The 16318-nt window shown below is 36.8% G+C and overlaps 3 protein-coding genes across 8 annotated transcripts; all 3 read left to right on the top strand.

Moving 5' to 3' along the window:
* Window positions 1-321: 321 nt before the first annotated feature.
* Window positions 322-3147, top strand: LOC122038765 (plastidic ATP/ADP-transporter-like). The gene is made up of 5 exons (XM_042598695.1): window positions 322-1243; window positions 1399-1665; window positions 1747-1890; window positions 2032-2379; window positions 2533-3147. Exons 1-5 carry the CDS (start codon window positions 476-478, stop codon window positions 2926-2928), a joined length of 1923 nt encoding a protein of 640 aa, XP_042454629.1. The 5' UTR covers window positions 322-475; the 3' UTR covers window positions 2929-3147.
* Window positions 3148-6166: 3019 nt separating this feature from the next.
* LOC122038763 (ras-related protein RABA5a-like) lies at window positions 6167-11323 on the top strand. 4 transcript variants are annotated; one of them, XM_042598692.1, is made up of 5 exons: window positions 6168-6445; window positions 8147-8240; window positions 8311-8368; window positions 10198-10595; window positions 10787-11323. In XM_042598692.1, exons 4-5 carry the CDS (start codon window positions 10256-10258, stop codon window positions 11116-11118), a joined length of 672 nt encoding a protein of 223 aa, XP_042454626.1. In that variant the 5' UTR covers window positions 6168-6445; window positions 8147-8240; window positions 8311-8368; window positions 10198-10255; the 3' UTR covers window positions 11119-11323. The 4 variants fall into 4 exon arrangements, with proteins under 4 accessions (XP_042454628.1, XP_042454626.1, XP_042454627.1 ...); XM_042598694.1 differs by lacking the exons at window positions 8147-8240; window positions 8311-8368 and having other exon boundaries at window positions 6167-6401; window positions 10228-10595; XM_042598693.1 differs by lacking the exons at window positions 8147-8240; window positions 8311-8368 and having other exon boundaries at window positions 6169-6401.
* LOC122038762 (protein PGR-like) lies at window positions 11203-16203 on the top strand. 3 transcript variants are annotated; one of them, XM_042598688.1, is made up of 6 exons: window positions 11203-11340; window positions 11539-11774; window positions 11867-11980; window positions 14408-14630; window positions 15238-15486; window positions 15585-16203. In XM_042598688.1, exons 2-6 carry the CDS (start codon window positions 11629-11631, stop codon window positions 15714-15716), a joined length of 864 nt encoding a protein of 287 aa, XP_042454622.1. In that variant the 5' UTR covers window positions 11203-11340; window positions 11539-11628; the 3' UTR covers window positions 15717-16203. The 3 variants fall into 3 exon arrangements, with proteins under 3 accessions (XP_042454622.1, XP_042454623.1, XP_042454621.1); XM_042598689.1 differs by having other exon boundaries at window positions 11204-11340; window positions 11557-11774; XM_042598687.1 differs by lacking the exon at window positions 11203-11340 and having other exon boundaries at window positions 11472-11774.
* The last annotated feature ends 115 nt before the right edge of the window (window positions 16204-16318 follow it).

Genomic DNA, 16318 nt, shown 5'->3' with positions numbered 1-16318 from the left:
CAATTGTAAATGAATCAAATTTAAATATTCAGAAATTTAATTTAACTAAGTTCGATTACATCCTTAATAACTACCATCTTGTTGCGGGAATAAGATGCATAATAAAATCAAGTGTGGGGTGATTTTTTACGGGACAGATAAACTCCCTTCCTTGGCCAATGGAGCGTCAACTTCTTCTACAATCATGGGGCGTTTTTGATTTTTTGTGTTTTTTTTTTTTTTTGTTTAAAGGACGTCTTTTATGATTTGTAAAATTCGGGCGCCTTTGTTTTTTTTTTATCTTATTATATTTATATTGTTGTTGAAGTCAAAAATACAGTCCCGTCAAAATGCAATTTTTCTATCAGCGTCGCCGTAGCAGCTCCTCCATCGCGCCTTCGCTCCTCGCTCATTGACATGGACTCTCTCCCTCTCTCCATATCTTCCTCCCGGCTCGACTCCGAGCTTGCAGAGAAGTCCATCGTCGCTGGGAGGCATGGAGAGAGTCATCTCCACGAAAGCCCTTCTTTCCCTCCCCTCCAAGCCTCACCCTCGCGCCTTTCATCCTCTCCCTTCCCTCCGCAGTCGCTTCCCCTCCCCCACCCTCCGCGCTCCCCATGGCTTCGGCTCCCAGGACAGACCCACCTCGATCTCTGTAGCGAATCCCCAAAGGTTGCTCCTTTACCCATCTGCCACCGGTAGACAGAGGAAAGGTCCGATTTTTAGGGCAAGCGCGGCGATTCCGGCCGACGGAGCCGGACTTGTCGACGAAAAGGCGAGCCCCAAGTTCCTGGGAGTCGAGTTGTCAACTCTCAAGAAGATAGTCCCGCTTGGGATCATGTTTTTTTGTATTCTGTTCAATTATACCATTCTTAGGGACACCAAGGATGTGCTGGTGGTGACGGCCAAGGGGAGCAGCGCCGAGATCATTCCATTTTTGAAGACCTGGGTGAATTTGCCCATGGCCATCGGATTCATGCTTCTGTACACCAAACTGTCGAACGTGCTGTCAAAGGAGGCTCTTTTCTACACCGTGATTATGCCCTTCATCGCTTTCTTCGGAGCCTTTGCGTTCCTGCTGTATCCCATGCGCGACGCCATCCATCCCACCGCGCTGGCTGACAGGCTCTTGGCAGCGCTCGGTCCGAGCTTCCTTGGCCCGGTTGCAATTCTGAGGATTTGGAGCTTCTGCCTGTTCTATGTGATGGCCGAGCTATGGGGAAGTGTGGTTATCTCGGTCCTCTTCTGGGGTTTTGCCAACCAGGTGACACATTGGAATCACTTTCTTGAATAATTTCTTTCACAATTTCATCCAAAAACAACTTTGCAGGGTTCTTATACAGTTCATTAATCCGTTTCTTCATCAAAATTTTATCACATTCAAAGTGTCTTCCTAATTTGAGGCCCTGCATTTTCCAGATTACTACCCTTGAGGAAGCCAAAGAGTTCTACCCATTGTTTGGACTTGGAGCTAATATTGCCCTCATCTTCTCCGGACGCACAGTGAAGTTCTTCTCTAACATGCGTAAGAATTTGGGGCCAGGGGTCGATGGCTGGGCAATTTCGCTCAAAGGAATGATGAGTATCGTCGTTCTCCTCGGTCTTGTAATATGTGGAATCTATTGGGGTGTGAATAAGTTTGTTGTAAATGATCCATCCATTCCAAGAACAGAACGCAAAAAGAAGGTTCATCATATGATCAATACTGTGCTTTATTTGATTCCTTCTCTTCTGTGGCACTAGTTATTAAAGATAAATCTATTGCAGGAGAAGCCGAAGCTAGGTATGAATGAGAGCCTGAAGGTTCTTCTGTCGTCTCGATATGTAAGAGACCTTGCAACCTTAGTGGTTGCCTATGGTATAAGCATCAACCTTGTAGAAGTCACATGGAAATCAAAGCTCAAGGCACAGGTAACACTATGCTCATATTGTACTTGTCCCAACTATTTGGGTTCTGCTATGGTGAATCGAATTCCTCCATTGAGCTCTAAACAAGATAATATCACTAGTGATTCGCCTTTGAACTTATGTTTCTGCATATCCATTTGACAGTTCCCTAGTCCAAATGAATACTCATCCTTCATGGGTGATTTTTCAACTGCTACTGGAATTGCAACATTCACAATGATGTTGGTAGGAAGATGGATTCTCCGGAAATTCGGGTGGGGAGTTGCAGCTATGATCACTCCCACAGTTCTACTGCTCACAGGAGTTGGGTTCTTCTCGCTAATTCTGTTCAGTGAGCCATTGGCTCCCCTATTGGGCAGTTTTGGTATGACTCCTCTGCTTGCAGCTGTTTTTGTTGGTGCACTTCAGAACATTTTCAGCAAGAGTGCAAAATACAGCTTGTTTGATCCTTGCAAAGAAATGGCTTACATTCCTATGGACGAAGAGATGAAGGTCAGTTTAATTCATCCACTAATCTTTGTATGAACATATACATCTGCCATGGTTATTCATGGACATCAAAATGAAACCAGTTAGTGTATTGGAAGAGAATTGGTACAGATCTTCTAGTTTCACTTAGGCCTTTCGATATTCTTTGCATTACAGGTCAAAGGGAAGGCTGCTATTGATGTTGTCTGCAACCCCCTGGGAAAATCTGGAGGTGCCTTGATCCAGCAGTTCATGATCTTGACATTCGGTTCTCTGGCAAACTCAACTCCTTACCTGGGAGGAATACTTCTAGTGATTGTTCTGGCATGGTTAGGCGCTGCGAGGTCCTTGGACTCTCAGTTCTCGCCTTTGGCCAAGCAGCAGTTCGAGAAGGAGAAGATGCTGAAGGCAAGTGAACCTTCAGTCATCGAGCAGAAGGAGAATGGCTCTCTTCATGAATCCACAGCAAGTGAGAACTCGTCGAACGGGTCACCGGCAAAAGAAGAACTTGCTACTGAATCGGAGGCTTCAGCAGGAACCAGCCATGGTCAGCAGAGTTACACTTCAAGGTAGCACCAGAAATTAAGATGTTAGGAATGGTAAGGAGTTTTAGGTGAGGTAGCTATCAATGTAGGAATAATATGAAGAACAGATGGTCAGAACTCTGTTCTTCGCGTCTTTTTCGATATGTTCTGCTATGATTTGAGTCTTTTTTGGTGGCCATTGACCAAAATATGTTTCAATTGTTTGGAATTTTCTCAGAAATGGACTGTTCTTTTTATTGCATTATCATTTTATGTAACTTCTGGGTTGAGTCGTTTGACAAGCTTCCTTCCAGTCGTGTATGTTATTTATTTGTGTAATTGTTCACTGCGTAAATTCACATATAATAAAAAAAAGATAATTTGATGCACGAAATTTTTATTAATGTGAGATTTCAGAAAAGAGTTTATTCTACGTAATTTTAGCTGCATTGTATTATAAGAATATCTATACCAACTTCCTTATCCCAAATACATAATTTAGAATAAAAAATTTATTTTATTAAATTTAGATATTCATTTTTTAATATATTATATATCAGTTTTTTTTATTGTTGCTCTCTCCTTTTATAATGTTTAGGGAATGACCCTTCTTTAAATTTAGAGAAGTAATGTTTATAAATACATAATTTAGGGAATGAATAAGGTAGTTGATGTAAAGATTTTTTTAATTATCCTATTCAAAATTTAAGATAAAATTTTTAAATAGGATATTTATTTCTAGGTCATGGTAACAACTTTATGTTAATATTTCCCTTCATAGATTTACATAAAATAATAATCTAATTTAATATCATATTACACCTTTCCTCCTACATAATTTTGCTTATATTCATAAAATTCTTTGCTAAAAGCATCCACATCAATTTCTCTAGTATTATATTTAAAATTTAGGGTAAATACCCTACTTTATTAAATTTAGATAATCATTTTTAACTACATACTACATCAAATATCCTAAAATTTCCATCATCCTTAATTTTTTATTATTTTCTTCTATTTTTTATTATTATATTTATGGATGAATGGAAGGAGAGAGATTAAAGAGAAATATTATTTTATTTTTAGGATAGAGGTTTCGTTCCCTAAATTTAGAGAATCACTATTTATCAAATCTAAATTTAGAGAATGGATAGGGTAACTTATACAGAGAAGTTTTAGTTAATTTATCTAAAATTTAGAGTAAAATTTTTTAATAGAATAACTAATGTAGATACTCTAATAGGTATGATAAGTTATTAGATAACTTGTAATAAACGTAATAGATTTTAGATTTTTTTTTTAGTTTAGGAATTTTAGATTTTTTGTTAGTTTAGTAAATTATGAGAACATTTCTCGCCTCCACTTGTTTGTATCGTGGCAATGTTTGCAATGTGTATTTTGTCTTTTGTTGGAATGCCTCTTCTCTCTTTGCTGTGGTATAGTTTACGACTTTAGTAGCTATGTATACGACTATAAATTAATCGTGATTTTTTTTATGTGAGATATCCAAATCTTACTGTCATTCATCCTAAATAGACGGTCCGATCCTCATTCAACCTACGAAGTAAATTTAGAAAATATGATAATTCTTGACATGATATCTTAATATCTTTCAAATATAGAGACTATCACGCCATTAGCCATATAAACTAATCTGTGTGATCTATAGAGACGGATCCAGGATTTTAGATTGGAGAAGCAAGGACTGAATTTAGATTTGGGGGCCAGGTTGATGTGTCTCTTGACATAACTTGCTTCATGAAGACACCTTCAACAATGTGATCGACTCAGAGACCAACAATCCAAACTCTTCCTCCTCCTTTGGAGAAGGCTACAACCCTTAGTCATATAGTAGATTCTTGGATGATATATCTTATTCTTAGAGTTTTTGTGAAAATAGTTTTAAATAATATTATTTTGGAAAATAGGAAAAAAATATAGAAGAAGTGTTTTTTATATATATATTTTTTTAAAATAGAATTTTTTTTTTACCAGTTATCCAATGTTCCAATTTATACCGATTAATTCATTGATTAATTCTGGAATAACCACTCTAGTCCTACGAAAATTTTCATTAACTACTAAGATAAATTAGAAAATACTTGTAGTAAATGATCCATAAACTTAGCATTCTTAAATTAATCATCTATTAAGAAAAATTCATATTAATTTGCATGAAACTATGAATAAAATAGGTGCTATTTTGATTTTCTGCTAAAATATATAGAGCTGTCAATTTTAATTGAGTTTGTTGGATTGTCTCGCCCTATTAAATAATTTAAGTGGATTGTATTTAATTTTTTCAATCTATTTAAATATAGGTCTAAGTGGGCTGATTCATTTGGGCTCGTGACTTGTACGAGTCGACTTGTGATGGACTTAGATTGATCTTAAACAAAAAATCTCAAATAAAGAGAAGTAAAAATAAGAGATTTGATGTCTTTTTACCATTAAATTTTATAAAAATAAATATGAGTTCTACAAAGGAAAAATTAATAAAATATTCCAAATCATCATTCTTCTACAATTTCTATATAAACGGAAATATGTTCCCGGAGCTACAGTATCACGGTACAATATTCAAGTTGTTATTCACATATTTACGATTTGATCCCTAATTATAATATATTTATAGAAATTTTTTCTTCAAAGGGGGAATTTAATTAAAAAATACTAGAATTCTGGATTGGTCGTCGTATGTGCTTCCTGATTTATCTTGATGACCGATGAAAAATTTTCGTGGAACCAGATCGATCACATCAAAAATAGTCAATACAATTAATTAAAATTATCTTTTTTAAAATGTAAACGAAAATCTTCAAACATTAAACACGAAAATCTATCTTCATCTTCATGTAAGCCATAAGTCCTAAATCCATCTATTTCATAACCTAAATTTAAAATTTTGTTATCTTTTATATATATTCTTTTTTTTTTTAGGACTCATAGATTGACCTGTAAGCCCCAAATTCATCTAATTCGGAATGTAAATATATATATATGATTTGTGGATTGACAGTCGTGGATTAGATTGAGTTAGAACTTTTTAACCCGTCAAACGGATCAGCCCGTCCCACCCAATCAAATGGCTGGCCCGCCCCGGTCGGCCCCGTCTGCTCTAAAAATATGTTCATAAGAACACATCTGCTATTTGACTACTTTGGAACAGCAAATAAAGTGAGAGGTGAGATTACCCTGCGGAGGTCCAGACTCTAATGCGTTGCCCGCACGACGCCGACCATCCACAGTTTGTTTATTTCCTAAACGCCAACGCCGTGATTCCCCTCACCGTCTTCCTTTCTAGTCGAGTTACCGCTCGCGAACTAAGTTTAAGCCCCGTTCCACTTCCCATTAAAACCCTTCCCCTTCGATCCTTACGTTTTTCCTTTCCCGGAAAGGGTAGCAGTCCCTTGGTGCTCGGAGATTTTTTCGTCGAGGTAGCCGAAGGATTCCCAAGGAGAGAGAACGACGGCCGGATCTTGGGCCTGATGAGGGTGCGCCAATTATTGCCGTCCGCACGTGGTACGATCGATTTTGGTGCTCAAAGTCGGATCTGTTGGACTTTGGTGAATCCCGTGTTCACTTTGTCTAATTCTGAATATTTTACTTCCAATTGCGATCTGGTTCTAGCAAATTTTAGATTAAGTGTTAGGTTTTCGTGCCTGTTCTTACAAATTTTTTTTGTTGTTCTCTATGAGATTGGTCAGTTGGTTTTCTTTTCTTCCTTTATTTTTCTTTCTTTCGAAGAAATTTTCCTTTTTTGCTTCATATTTTTTTTTCTTACGAATCGGTTCATCTTCCTTTTGTCTGTTTATAGTGAATCAAATCGAAATGTATGGTAAAGTTATCTTTTTTCATCATCTTATTATTCAGGGACCTTTCTTTTCATGTTGTATGCTTATGAACTGATCTTCTCCTCTTGACATACGCAAGTTACTTGTCGTAGATTTGCTTTGAACGGTTGTCTGTGGAGTATTCTCTGGAAAACTAGATTTTATATCTTAACCTCCATTGTTTAGTTCAGTAGATTGGGTTACGAATCTCAGGTGCAGGATTGTAATTTTGAAGTGTAATGTCGCTTAAATAGTGATGTGAAGACCAACATGAGGGTAATAAAGAAATTGACAAAAAAAAAACAAATTCCTAATTCCGGAATTACTTTAATGCCCTGCATATACTTTTCCAAATCTTAGACTTTGCTCATACCTCCCTTTTTCATATCCATGATTGGTAAAAGAAGACAAGGTTATTCCCAATTACCGATTATTGAAGTTTTGACAACTCTAGCATCATGCACTATTGTAATTCAAATTATGGTGGTATTTTTTATCAACCACCTTATCAATGCATGCTTTGGCTGAGGGTAGAAACCGTAGATCAATGGATCCGTTCATCTAGCCTACATGTTGAATGGGGAAAGTAATTTTCTGATGTCTTTATGTTTAATTCTCCTTTATTATTAACTTCTCTTTGTCCACCGCAGATTAGTTTATTGCATATTATGGACGACTTACCCAATGATCTGGTATTGAGTGATTATGCTGCATGTGTAAATTTGATAGTCATCATATGATCAATTTGCATGAATTTGTTTGGAAATGGCATGTGATTTTGTTCATTTATGCAGTAAATATGCTCTTTGAAGTATCAGTATTCACATGGTAATTCATATAATGGTTTTTTAGCTCATAATAATTTCTTTTGCTTCGAAACCTGTTGCATTTTGATGCTTATGATGGGTTTTTCATCACATAAGACTGAGTTGGTTGGGTTTGGAAACATCTTGCATTCCTTGTGAGAGAACCATTTAAACTGGACCACTGCTAGCTGCAACTAGTGCTCTATTATGTTTTTAGGAGTGTCAACTTTCGTTGTGACTGAAATCTCCTCCTCATTTAAGCAGAGTCTGGAGAAAATGGCAGTTATAAGAAATTGTAAGCTTAATATTTGTTGAGGACGTTTCTGAGTTGAAGTGGTACAAACCAGAAGTTGTACATGAAAGTTAGAGCTGAATCAGTTAGATGTGCCAATTTTAGGGAAGAGGTAATCTTGAGCACAATGTAGGGCCACAATTTATGGGAAGAATGTTGAAAGGTCCATATTCATATTATGGAAAATCTTAGGTCTTTAGACTTCCTCAATGTGATAAGTGTTAGAGTTACTGTCTTCAGTTCGAAGGATCACTCTTTATGGTAGTTATCTATGTAGTTTTGTTTTGGTTTAGATTGGAAATTTTGGGTAGATGTTAAATTTGCAGTATTGCCCAGCTCCTTGCTGCAAGTGACCTGCTCTTTATTTATGGTGTTGCACCCATAAGGCGACCATGTTCAATGTGGGATTTATTTGCAAAGGATTAGAGAGGTATCAGCTAATTTAACTAAAAAGGCTTATATATCTTTGAAAGGGAAATTAATTGGTCAAAATTTTGCAGATAGAGAAGCAGGAAAATGCCATGAGTTTGTGGAACTCTCACAGCGACCAAGCTCAATGTGAGATTTAATTCTAAAAGATTGGAGAGTTTCTCTGCAAATTTAACTAAAAAGGCTTATATACCTTGAAATAGAGATCAATGGATCACAATTGTGCAGATAGAGGGCAGGGAAATTTCATGAAACTCAGATTTTGCTTTCCACCGAAGATTACTAATATTTCACTTTATCTATTGAAGTTTTTTCATAATAACCGCATTTCTTGTTGATATGTGATAAAAAATTTTGGTCTTGCTTTTATTTTGCCATCCATCATATTTACATATAAATTATCTAGTCCTAGTGAAACAAATTATGATGCTATATTTGCTTCAATACTATTAATATGAATTAGTTTCTGAATAATGACAAAGCATGCATCTCATTTATCTCTATTCGTTGTTCAACGATCTAAGTGCTTGTTGTCTGCATAGAAACATTTAAAAGAAATAAATGGGTTAATTAAAATGGTTCTTAAGTTTAAGGTAGGGGGTTTTGATTTCCCAAACTCCTTATTTACCATCAGTCCATTTCAATGGCTAATGATCATTGGAGAAAAAAGAAAATGGAAAAAAGAGGAATATAGATAGTTTTATTTTCCAAGTTCCAGTGTTGGGTTCATTTCTTCAACTTGAAGATGGATAGTTGAGGATGGAACATATTCTCATTTTTTTTTTCTTTTTTTCTGAAATTGGTTTGGTACATTGCATTTCTACAAAATTTGATTGTGGGATTATCATTTATTTTTAAGTACTATCTTGCTTTTTCTCTAAGACATTGACTTCAACTTTTACCCTTGTACTAAGAACTTGAAAACTCATGGATCAATTTGAGGCTAGTAATTTAGCTCACCTCTAGGTATTAATATTATCAAATATTCTAATGATGAAATTCAAACTTGAGACCTTTTGGTTTCTCACTTGACAGCTTAAATGTGTTAAGTTACATGTCTCATAATGGTTTGGCCTTTAGACAATATTTCAGCTAGAAACTATGTAGTTTTGTTAGTTCAATTGGGATTGCATCTTCTTCTTCTTCTCTCTCTTTATCCCACAGGTTGGCATAGTTGGTTCATGTAAGAGTGTTGTTGCCAATAGGTCTGTGATCGATTCCCAGTAGGTGCAGAATGCCCCGCTAGTTACCTCAATTCTTCCTTGCATATGCTGTTGTTCCTAGGCGAAGTTCCTCGTGATTTATCTCCCTCTTAAAAGCAGACAGAAGAAACTTATGGACAATTAATGTGATAGCATGAACCAAAAATAGGCCATCCTGAACTCTCTGTTTTAGTTTCTTTTCACTTATTGTGTTTTACTTTTATGTTGAGACAATGTTATTTATCTTGTGTATACCTTGTTTGGTCCATTGGAGCATAGTTAGTCCTCCTTTGTTTTTCTTTTAGATGTGCTAGATGCTTAAACAGAGGGGAAGGTGTTGCAAATACAGGGAGGCCCAAAGAAGATATTATTAATGTAACAAAAACTGATTCAATCAGTTTGAATATTATTGGTGATATTACAAAGCTCAGTGCGGTAAGATTTATAATGATGCCAATTATTGTTGTTTATCAAGAAAAAAATTGCATACAAAATGTTCATAGGAAGCCAATGGATTCTATTGATGGAATAGTTGAATCGAGTGGAAGGTGGGAGTAATAGGGGAAGATTAAAGAAAACAATATTAATAATAATGCATTATTTAAAGTGTAAAATAGAAGTTAGACACTTAGGATACTACTGAATTTTACATGATTGAGATTTTGTTGTCATCATGCCTCCACCTTCGTCTATTACACTTCTTTTTTACTAGCAAAAATTAAATTAATAGTTCAATATTAATACATTCATTTGCAGCTTTGGCTATGATTATCTACTGACCACCAGGAGAGCCATCAGTGAGAAAGTCAAAAAGATGGCCAACAATGGAGATGAACAGCAAAGTGAGGACTATCTTTTCAAAATTGTTATGATTGGCGATTCTGCTGTGGGGAAGTCAAATTTGCTCGCAAGGTTTGCACGGAATGAATTCTATCAAAATTCCAAATCCACCATTGGTGTTGAATTCCAGACTCAGAAGATGCTCATTGATGGAAAGGAAATTAAAGCTCAGATTTGGGATACTGCTGGTCAGGAACGCTTCAAGGCTGTTACATCTGCATACTACAGAGGTGCAGTAGGAGCACTTCTTGTTTATGATATCAGCAGGCGCCGGACTTTCGAGAGTATCAGTCGATGGCTGAATGAACTACACGGTAAGCACCAATGTCTCATTTTATCATCCATAGAGTTTTAATGGCAACACTGGCCATTTGTTTTAATGACAACTGAGGATTTGCTGACTAAATATTATCGAATTTACTGATCGAAACAATCATATTACAATATCTCGATCCAGCGATATTGAAAGATAATTTCAGTTGACAATTGTTTGGCATTTCAACAGCACATTCCGACATGAATGTCGTGGTCATCTTGGTTGGGAACAAAACTGATCTCAAGGACGCAAGGGAAGTCGACACAGCGGAAGGCAAGGCCATAGCTGAAACTCAAGGTCTCTTCTTCATTGAAACTTCTGCGCTCGACTCCTCCAATGTTGCAGCAGCCTTCGAGACCGTGGTGAAAGAGATCTACCACATTTTAAGTAGGAAAGTATTTCAATCTCAAGCGCAGAAGCACGAGGCAGCGGCGGTGTTAGGAAGCGGGAAGTCTGTGGTTTTACAGGGAGATGGAAGCGATACAAATGATGGAGCCCGGGGATTTCCATGCTGCTCTTGAAATGAACTGTATAAGCTTCTTCTGAGTTCCGTTTTTCCAGAACTACTTCAGATTCACTTCATTTCATTTATCTTCAATGTAAAGGGGTATACGTGCCGATGTTCTTTTCGTTTTGGTATAATGGTGGAATGGTGATTTGCCCATGGATGAGATTGAATACCAGCATTCAAAATTCTACTGAAATAGATCAAGAAGTTGCCATGGATGAGCTTGAATCCCCAAGTACAATTCTATATATTTTCAAATGCAAATTTTAAAACTTTAAAGTTTCGTTTCTGTATTTTTGAAATATCATTTGAAAGGATTTCATTTCAAGTTTGGCGTTTTCCGTTTTTGACTTTCTGATTTATTTTATTTTTTTTTAAGTTATAAAGGGGTTGCTTCTGCTTTAAGTCTGTTAATACGATTCACGATCGGCAGAATAAATTTGCGTGGCAGATCGCGTCGCGAACGACTTCCTCACTTCTCTCCGATCCCTAGTCGCCGCCCTCGAGGAAGGAGAAGGACGCCATGGACGGCTTCTTGATCCGCTTCGCCTTCTCGTTGTTGTTCTCCTTCTCCATCGCCGCTCGAGCGCTGAAGCGCAAGTCCGTCGACTTCTCTGCGGTTTTCGTCGGAATCCCCGCCATGGTGATCCACATGTTGGCTGGATACAGGTTTTGCTTTGTTTTTGTTTTCTCTCGCACTCGCCTATGTCGGTTTTAGTGATTCGCAGTCATCTTGATCGTGATTTTGGGTGTCTGCGAAGGTTCGCGGCTCTGCTTCTGGTGTTCTTCTCGACCTCGTCCAAGGTTACGAGGTTTGGACAGGAGAAGAAGAGGGGAATCGAGGCGGACTTCAAGGAGGGAGGGCAGAGGAACTGGTGAGTAAACTGATGATGCTGTTATGTCAATGCCAGAAGGTTCGATCTCGGGACAAACGGAAAATCAATAATATTTTCTTTTTCTCCTTATCAGATTTTTTTTTCCTTTAATAAGCTGACTGTCTAATAAATTTCGATTAGAAAGATCAGAATATAGGAACTTTCAGATCTCCTTCATCATTAATCTTCTGAATGATGTCTAATCTACGTGAATGCCTTATGCGTTTTATAGTGATTTATCAGAATGAATCCTTATATCTAACATCAGTATGTAGATAAGCCATTTGATTCATATTATCTAACAAAGACGTTGAATAGGATTATATTGAAAGCTAAATAATCTTATTTTATAAACCAAGCTCAGATATGACTAGGAAAATAATATTAAGAATTTTGAATGGCCATTGACTCAGTAGAAAGATAAATCATGAGAACAAGCTTGATTATCGGTCAATACTGAATTGCTTGATAATGAGGTTGTAGAAGTTCCCTTGTAATATTGTAATATGGTATACTTAGTTGCCAATGTCATCTGTATAACCTCATATGGATTCAGGATTCTAGTGAATTCTCGCTACGGAAAAGGATAATTTTGGTTATAATTCCTTGATAATCTCACAATAGTTTGTTAAGATTAAAATACGATTGTTGAACAAACTAAAACATACGGCATAGTTCACCAAACTCTATGATCTCAGATCTCCTCCCTTTGTATCTACTTTGGTAATTTGTAGCATCTTTATCACAAATGACCTTTTCCTCCTGAATAAAATCTATGTGATATCGTGATTATCTTTCAATTTATCTTATATTCTTACTGAAGCAATTCTTATTAATGATTTTATGCTGTTGTGCTTCGAGATGTCATGAGTCTACGTGGCAGTGTTTAGGAAATCAAACTTGTAGTAATGATCTGCTAGCTAACAAACATGTAAATGTTGGTAGTCAAATAACTTTATGACTATATTATTGTGCGTGCCAAACATTAACAGAAGACTACCGGTTATTTGCTATTTCTTTTACTGATAGTTTGTCAGAATAAGCATCCATTCTATGTTATAAGATGACCTATTATTGCACCAAAGCCACCATAGTGTTAAGAGTTGGATAAGATGCATTGGGTTGATTCAATGAGAAAACTATGAGGTTATGAGGACATGATTCCAATGTATGTATTGACCGTTGATTGTCCTCTAATATGTTATTTCTGAATTGTAGAATGTAATTTTTCACATATAACTTGTCTTTTTATGTTAAGCGAACTGCTTTGATAGTTTTTCTGTAAAAAATCCAAAAGGCTAACAGTCCAAGCCAAACTAGTCTAGCAATAATATTAGATAACAGATACACTATCAAAAACTTTCTCAGCTCTAGTTGTCTCAAGCCTCTTTGACCTCGATTCACAAATCAATTGGCAATGCTATCCCTTGGGCCAATTCTTTCCCTCGTCTAGATCATGAATTTCGTAATCAACTTACATTGCTATCACCAGAACAAAATCTATGCTGCAATATAACACTACACTATAGTTGACATCACCATAACAAGATCTTCATTGCGCCACTGATTCTTCTCCATCACTTCCTCATCAAAAGCATTATGCCATTCTGGCTTCACATGCTCCTATGCCACCAATTAATGTCAAACAACCTTCCTGCAATTTTATCAGAGAGGCTTCTACAAAGCAAATCAACTGCACTTTGCTGAAGAAACTCGTCAATCATCTTTCACACTAGATCTTCCTAACCCCCTGATTTACTCTCTGCCAAAATATCATCCAGTCAACGTCCTTGTTCAATCAGCATCACCAGCTACTTACATCCATGTGAAGAAAATCTTGTTTATCGTTGCTGTAAACCAAGCTATTCTTTCCTCCTTCACTCCCAAGCTGGCCCCCTTCTACTTCCTCTTCAATCTCAAGCAATTGCCATCGCCAAATCCCTTTTCGTTGACCATCCTTTTTGCCTCCATTGCTGCAAGCCAACAAAGCAATTTGTCGGCTGTCTCTATCTCCTACTCCGCTGAGCTGGACATTCTCCTCAAGGGGTATTCTAACCTTAGCTTGATGGCCTTCCCTTCATCCATTCCAAGGGTGGGGGTTACCTTGATTCACCACTGGTAAAGAACCCTCCTGCGAGATAGCAATCATCACCCTTTGGGTGTTCTAGAGTTTTGCTGCTTCAATTGCATTGAGAGTTGAAATATTGAAGGTATTTTAAGTCTTATTTTGAACAGAGTGCTTATGTTTTGGGTTCTAGCCCTCTAGGAATATATGAGCGTGAAACAGTTTTTGTTATTCTGTTTCATGGATGGCCAGATTCAGTCTCAGAACTCGCCCAAAGTTGACTAAAATATTCACTTTAATGGTCCATTCAGCAAAATTGTACCATGTTTTTTAATGCAGTTTTGGCTCACATTACTCTACAGGATACAAGTACTGGCAAATAGCTTAATAGCCACAGTTTTGGTGGTGATACTCACTATAAAAACTCAAGGGCAGGATAAGTGCTTGGATACCGAAGACTCAGCTGTAGTAACGGCTCTCTTGGGTGGTATTGTTGGACATTACGCTTGTTGTAATGGAGATACTTGGTCTTCTGAATTAGGAATGCTTAGCAGTGACCAACCTCGGCTAATCACAACCTTGAAGGTAAAACATTTATTGTGCTTCTATTTAATATAGAGTTATATCATTTCAGATTCAGCTCTTGTATTAGTGGTTGCTTTTTTAAAATTGAACAACCCACTGAATTACGGAAATTTTTTTTTTTGTATATTTTCTTGACCCATATCTTTACCATTATTTCAGTTTTTATTAAGGTTTTCTCCTACTGATAATATTATAATCTTATTTATCCCATTGTTGCCGCTCACCACCATCATAATTTACTAACCAACTGTCTTTGATGTTTGGAGCCATCCAATGAATGTATTTGCTGTATAGCCATGTCCCATATTAGTTCCTCATATCTAATGCCATTAAGCTTGACTTACCAGATAATATTCATTCATCATGAGTAATTATATCCATCTCAAAGAGATGAATTTGCCATTCTTCCAACTTGGCCTAAAATTAGTGAGGCTCTATGAATTTCTATTTTGGGGAGTAAATCTTTCCTCCTATAGATGTTATGCAATCTGATGTCTGTGCAACTTGTACCAACCTAGATCTAACTATTTCTAATTTTGTTTTTCGTTTTGTTTTGATGTAATAAAGTTAGTTTGATCTCAGTAATTTTAAACACTTTCTCCATTAGAAAGTCCGGAAGGGTACAAACGGCGCTGTCACTATACATGGACTCGTAGCGGCTATAGCAGCAGGCTTTGCAATTGGCATCACATTTGCGCTGATCGGATTGCTTACAACAGAATGTTCACTAAATGTCCTTTGGAGGCAACTGCTAATTGTGCCCATTGCTGCTGCTGCTGGTTTGATTGGAAGCCTGATTGATTCTCTATTGGGTGCGACCCTTCAATTTAGTGGGTATTGCACAGTACGCAAGAAGGTAACATGAAATCTTCACCTTGTCTTTCAGTTATTTTCCCCTAGGTTTTCATCAAAGTCCCTAGCTAATCTCTAACGAAATGTGGCGTCTTCTTGAAGGTGGTGGGTAAACACGGTCCAACGGTGATTAAGATCTCTGGAACAAGTATGCTAGACAACAATGCTGTAAATGCTGTCTCAATACTCTTAACAACACTCGTCACCTCAATCACATGCTTATACATCTTTTAAACCGATCTTAATCTTTTTTTCTCTTTGTTCCTATCACCATTCTCCACCTTGCTGTTTTATTCAATCTGGTATATTCCCAAAAAGTCATTTGTACATTGTATTATAGGATGAATAACTGTGTTAGTTTTCCAAGATGTTCCCTTAGTGACGCTGTTAATTTTATTTTTCATGACAAAGAAAAGAGATGCTATATCAATCCAATACACTGGCAGCTTAGAAGGATTATCTTAGAGAAGGTAAGAAACATGGATGAGCACACAACAGTAGAAAATCATTTCCTATTTCTGTCGAGAATGAACAGAGCATCTTAGTTAATTCCTTCTTAAGATTATGTTTACCTAGGTGAAAGAGTGGAACTGTATTCAAATTTTCTGTTGTCTGCTTCGGTGAAGATATAAGGATGAAAGTTTTCTATTGAAAGGCGAAAATAGGATGAATTTAAATAATTTTCAAATTTTAGTACTTGTTTGATTGTTTTTTCTTTTAATGATATTATGTAACCGTTTTTATTAATTTTTCACCTGTCCTTCAAGGGTTAATGTATACTACCTTTTGAGTGTTATAACACCGAATCATATTAGTTGTAACACCATTTGAGTGTT

Source organism: Zingiber officinale, chromosome 1A, assembly GCF_018446385.1.
Source record: "Zingiber officinale cultivar Zhangliang chromosome 1A, Zo_v1.1, whole genome shotgun sequence".
Taxonomy (NCBI): domain Eukaryota; kingdom Viridiplantae; phylum Streptophyta; class Magnoliopsida; order Zingiberales; family Zingiberaceae; genus Zingiber; species Zingiber officinale.
This window is presented reverse-complemented; position numbering and strand designations above follow the sequence as displayed.

What these genes read in the sequence shown, in the direction of transcription:
- LOC122038763 (XM_042598694.1), top strand. Translation starts at nt 10,256, where the DNA reads ATGGCCAACAATGGAGATGAACAGCAAAGTGAGGACTATCTTTTCAAA. An exon ending in ATGGCTGAATGAACTACACG is followed by an intron (nt 10,596 to 10,786) that starts GTAAGCACCAAT and finishes GCATTTCAACAG; the next exon opens with CACATTCCGACATGAATGTC.
- LOC122038762 (XM_042598688.1), top strand. Translation starts at nt 11,629, where the DNA reads ATGGACGGCTTCTTGATCCGCTTCGCCTTCTCGTTGTTGTTCTCCTTC. An exon ending in GAGGGAGGGCAGAGGAACTG is followed by an intron (nt 11,981 to 14,407) that starts GTGAGTAAACTG and finishes ATTACTCTACAG; the next exon opens with GATACAAGTACTGGCAAATA. An exon ending in ATTGCACAGTACGCAAGAAG is followed by an intron (nt 15,487 to 15,584) that starts GTAACATGAAAT and finishes GTCTTCTTGAAG; the next exon opens with GTGGTGGGTAAACACGGTCC.
- LOC122038765 (XM_042598695.1), top strand. Translation starts at nt 476, where the DNA reads ATGGAGAGAGTCATCTCCACGAAAGCCCTTCTTTCCCTCCCCTCCAAG. An exon ending in GAACAGAACGCAAAAAGAAG is followed by an intron (nt 1,666 to 1,746) that starts GTTCATCATATG and finishes AATCTATTGCAG; the next exon opens with GAGAAGCCGAAGCTAGGTAT. An exon ending in AATCAAAGCTCAAGGCACAG is followed by an intron (nt 1,891 to 2,031) that starts GTAACACTATGC and finishes TCCATTTGACAG; the next exon opens with TTCCCTAGTCCAAATGAATA.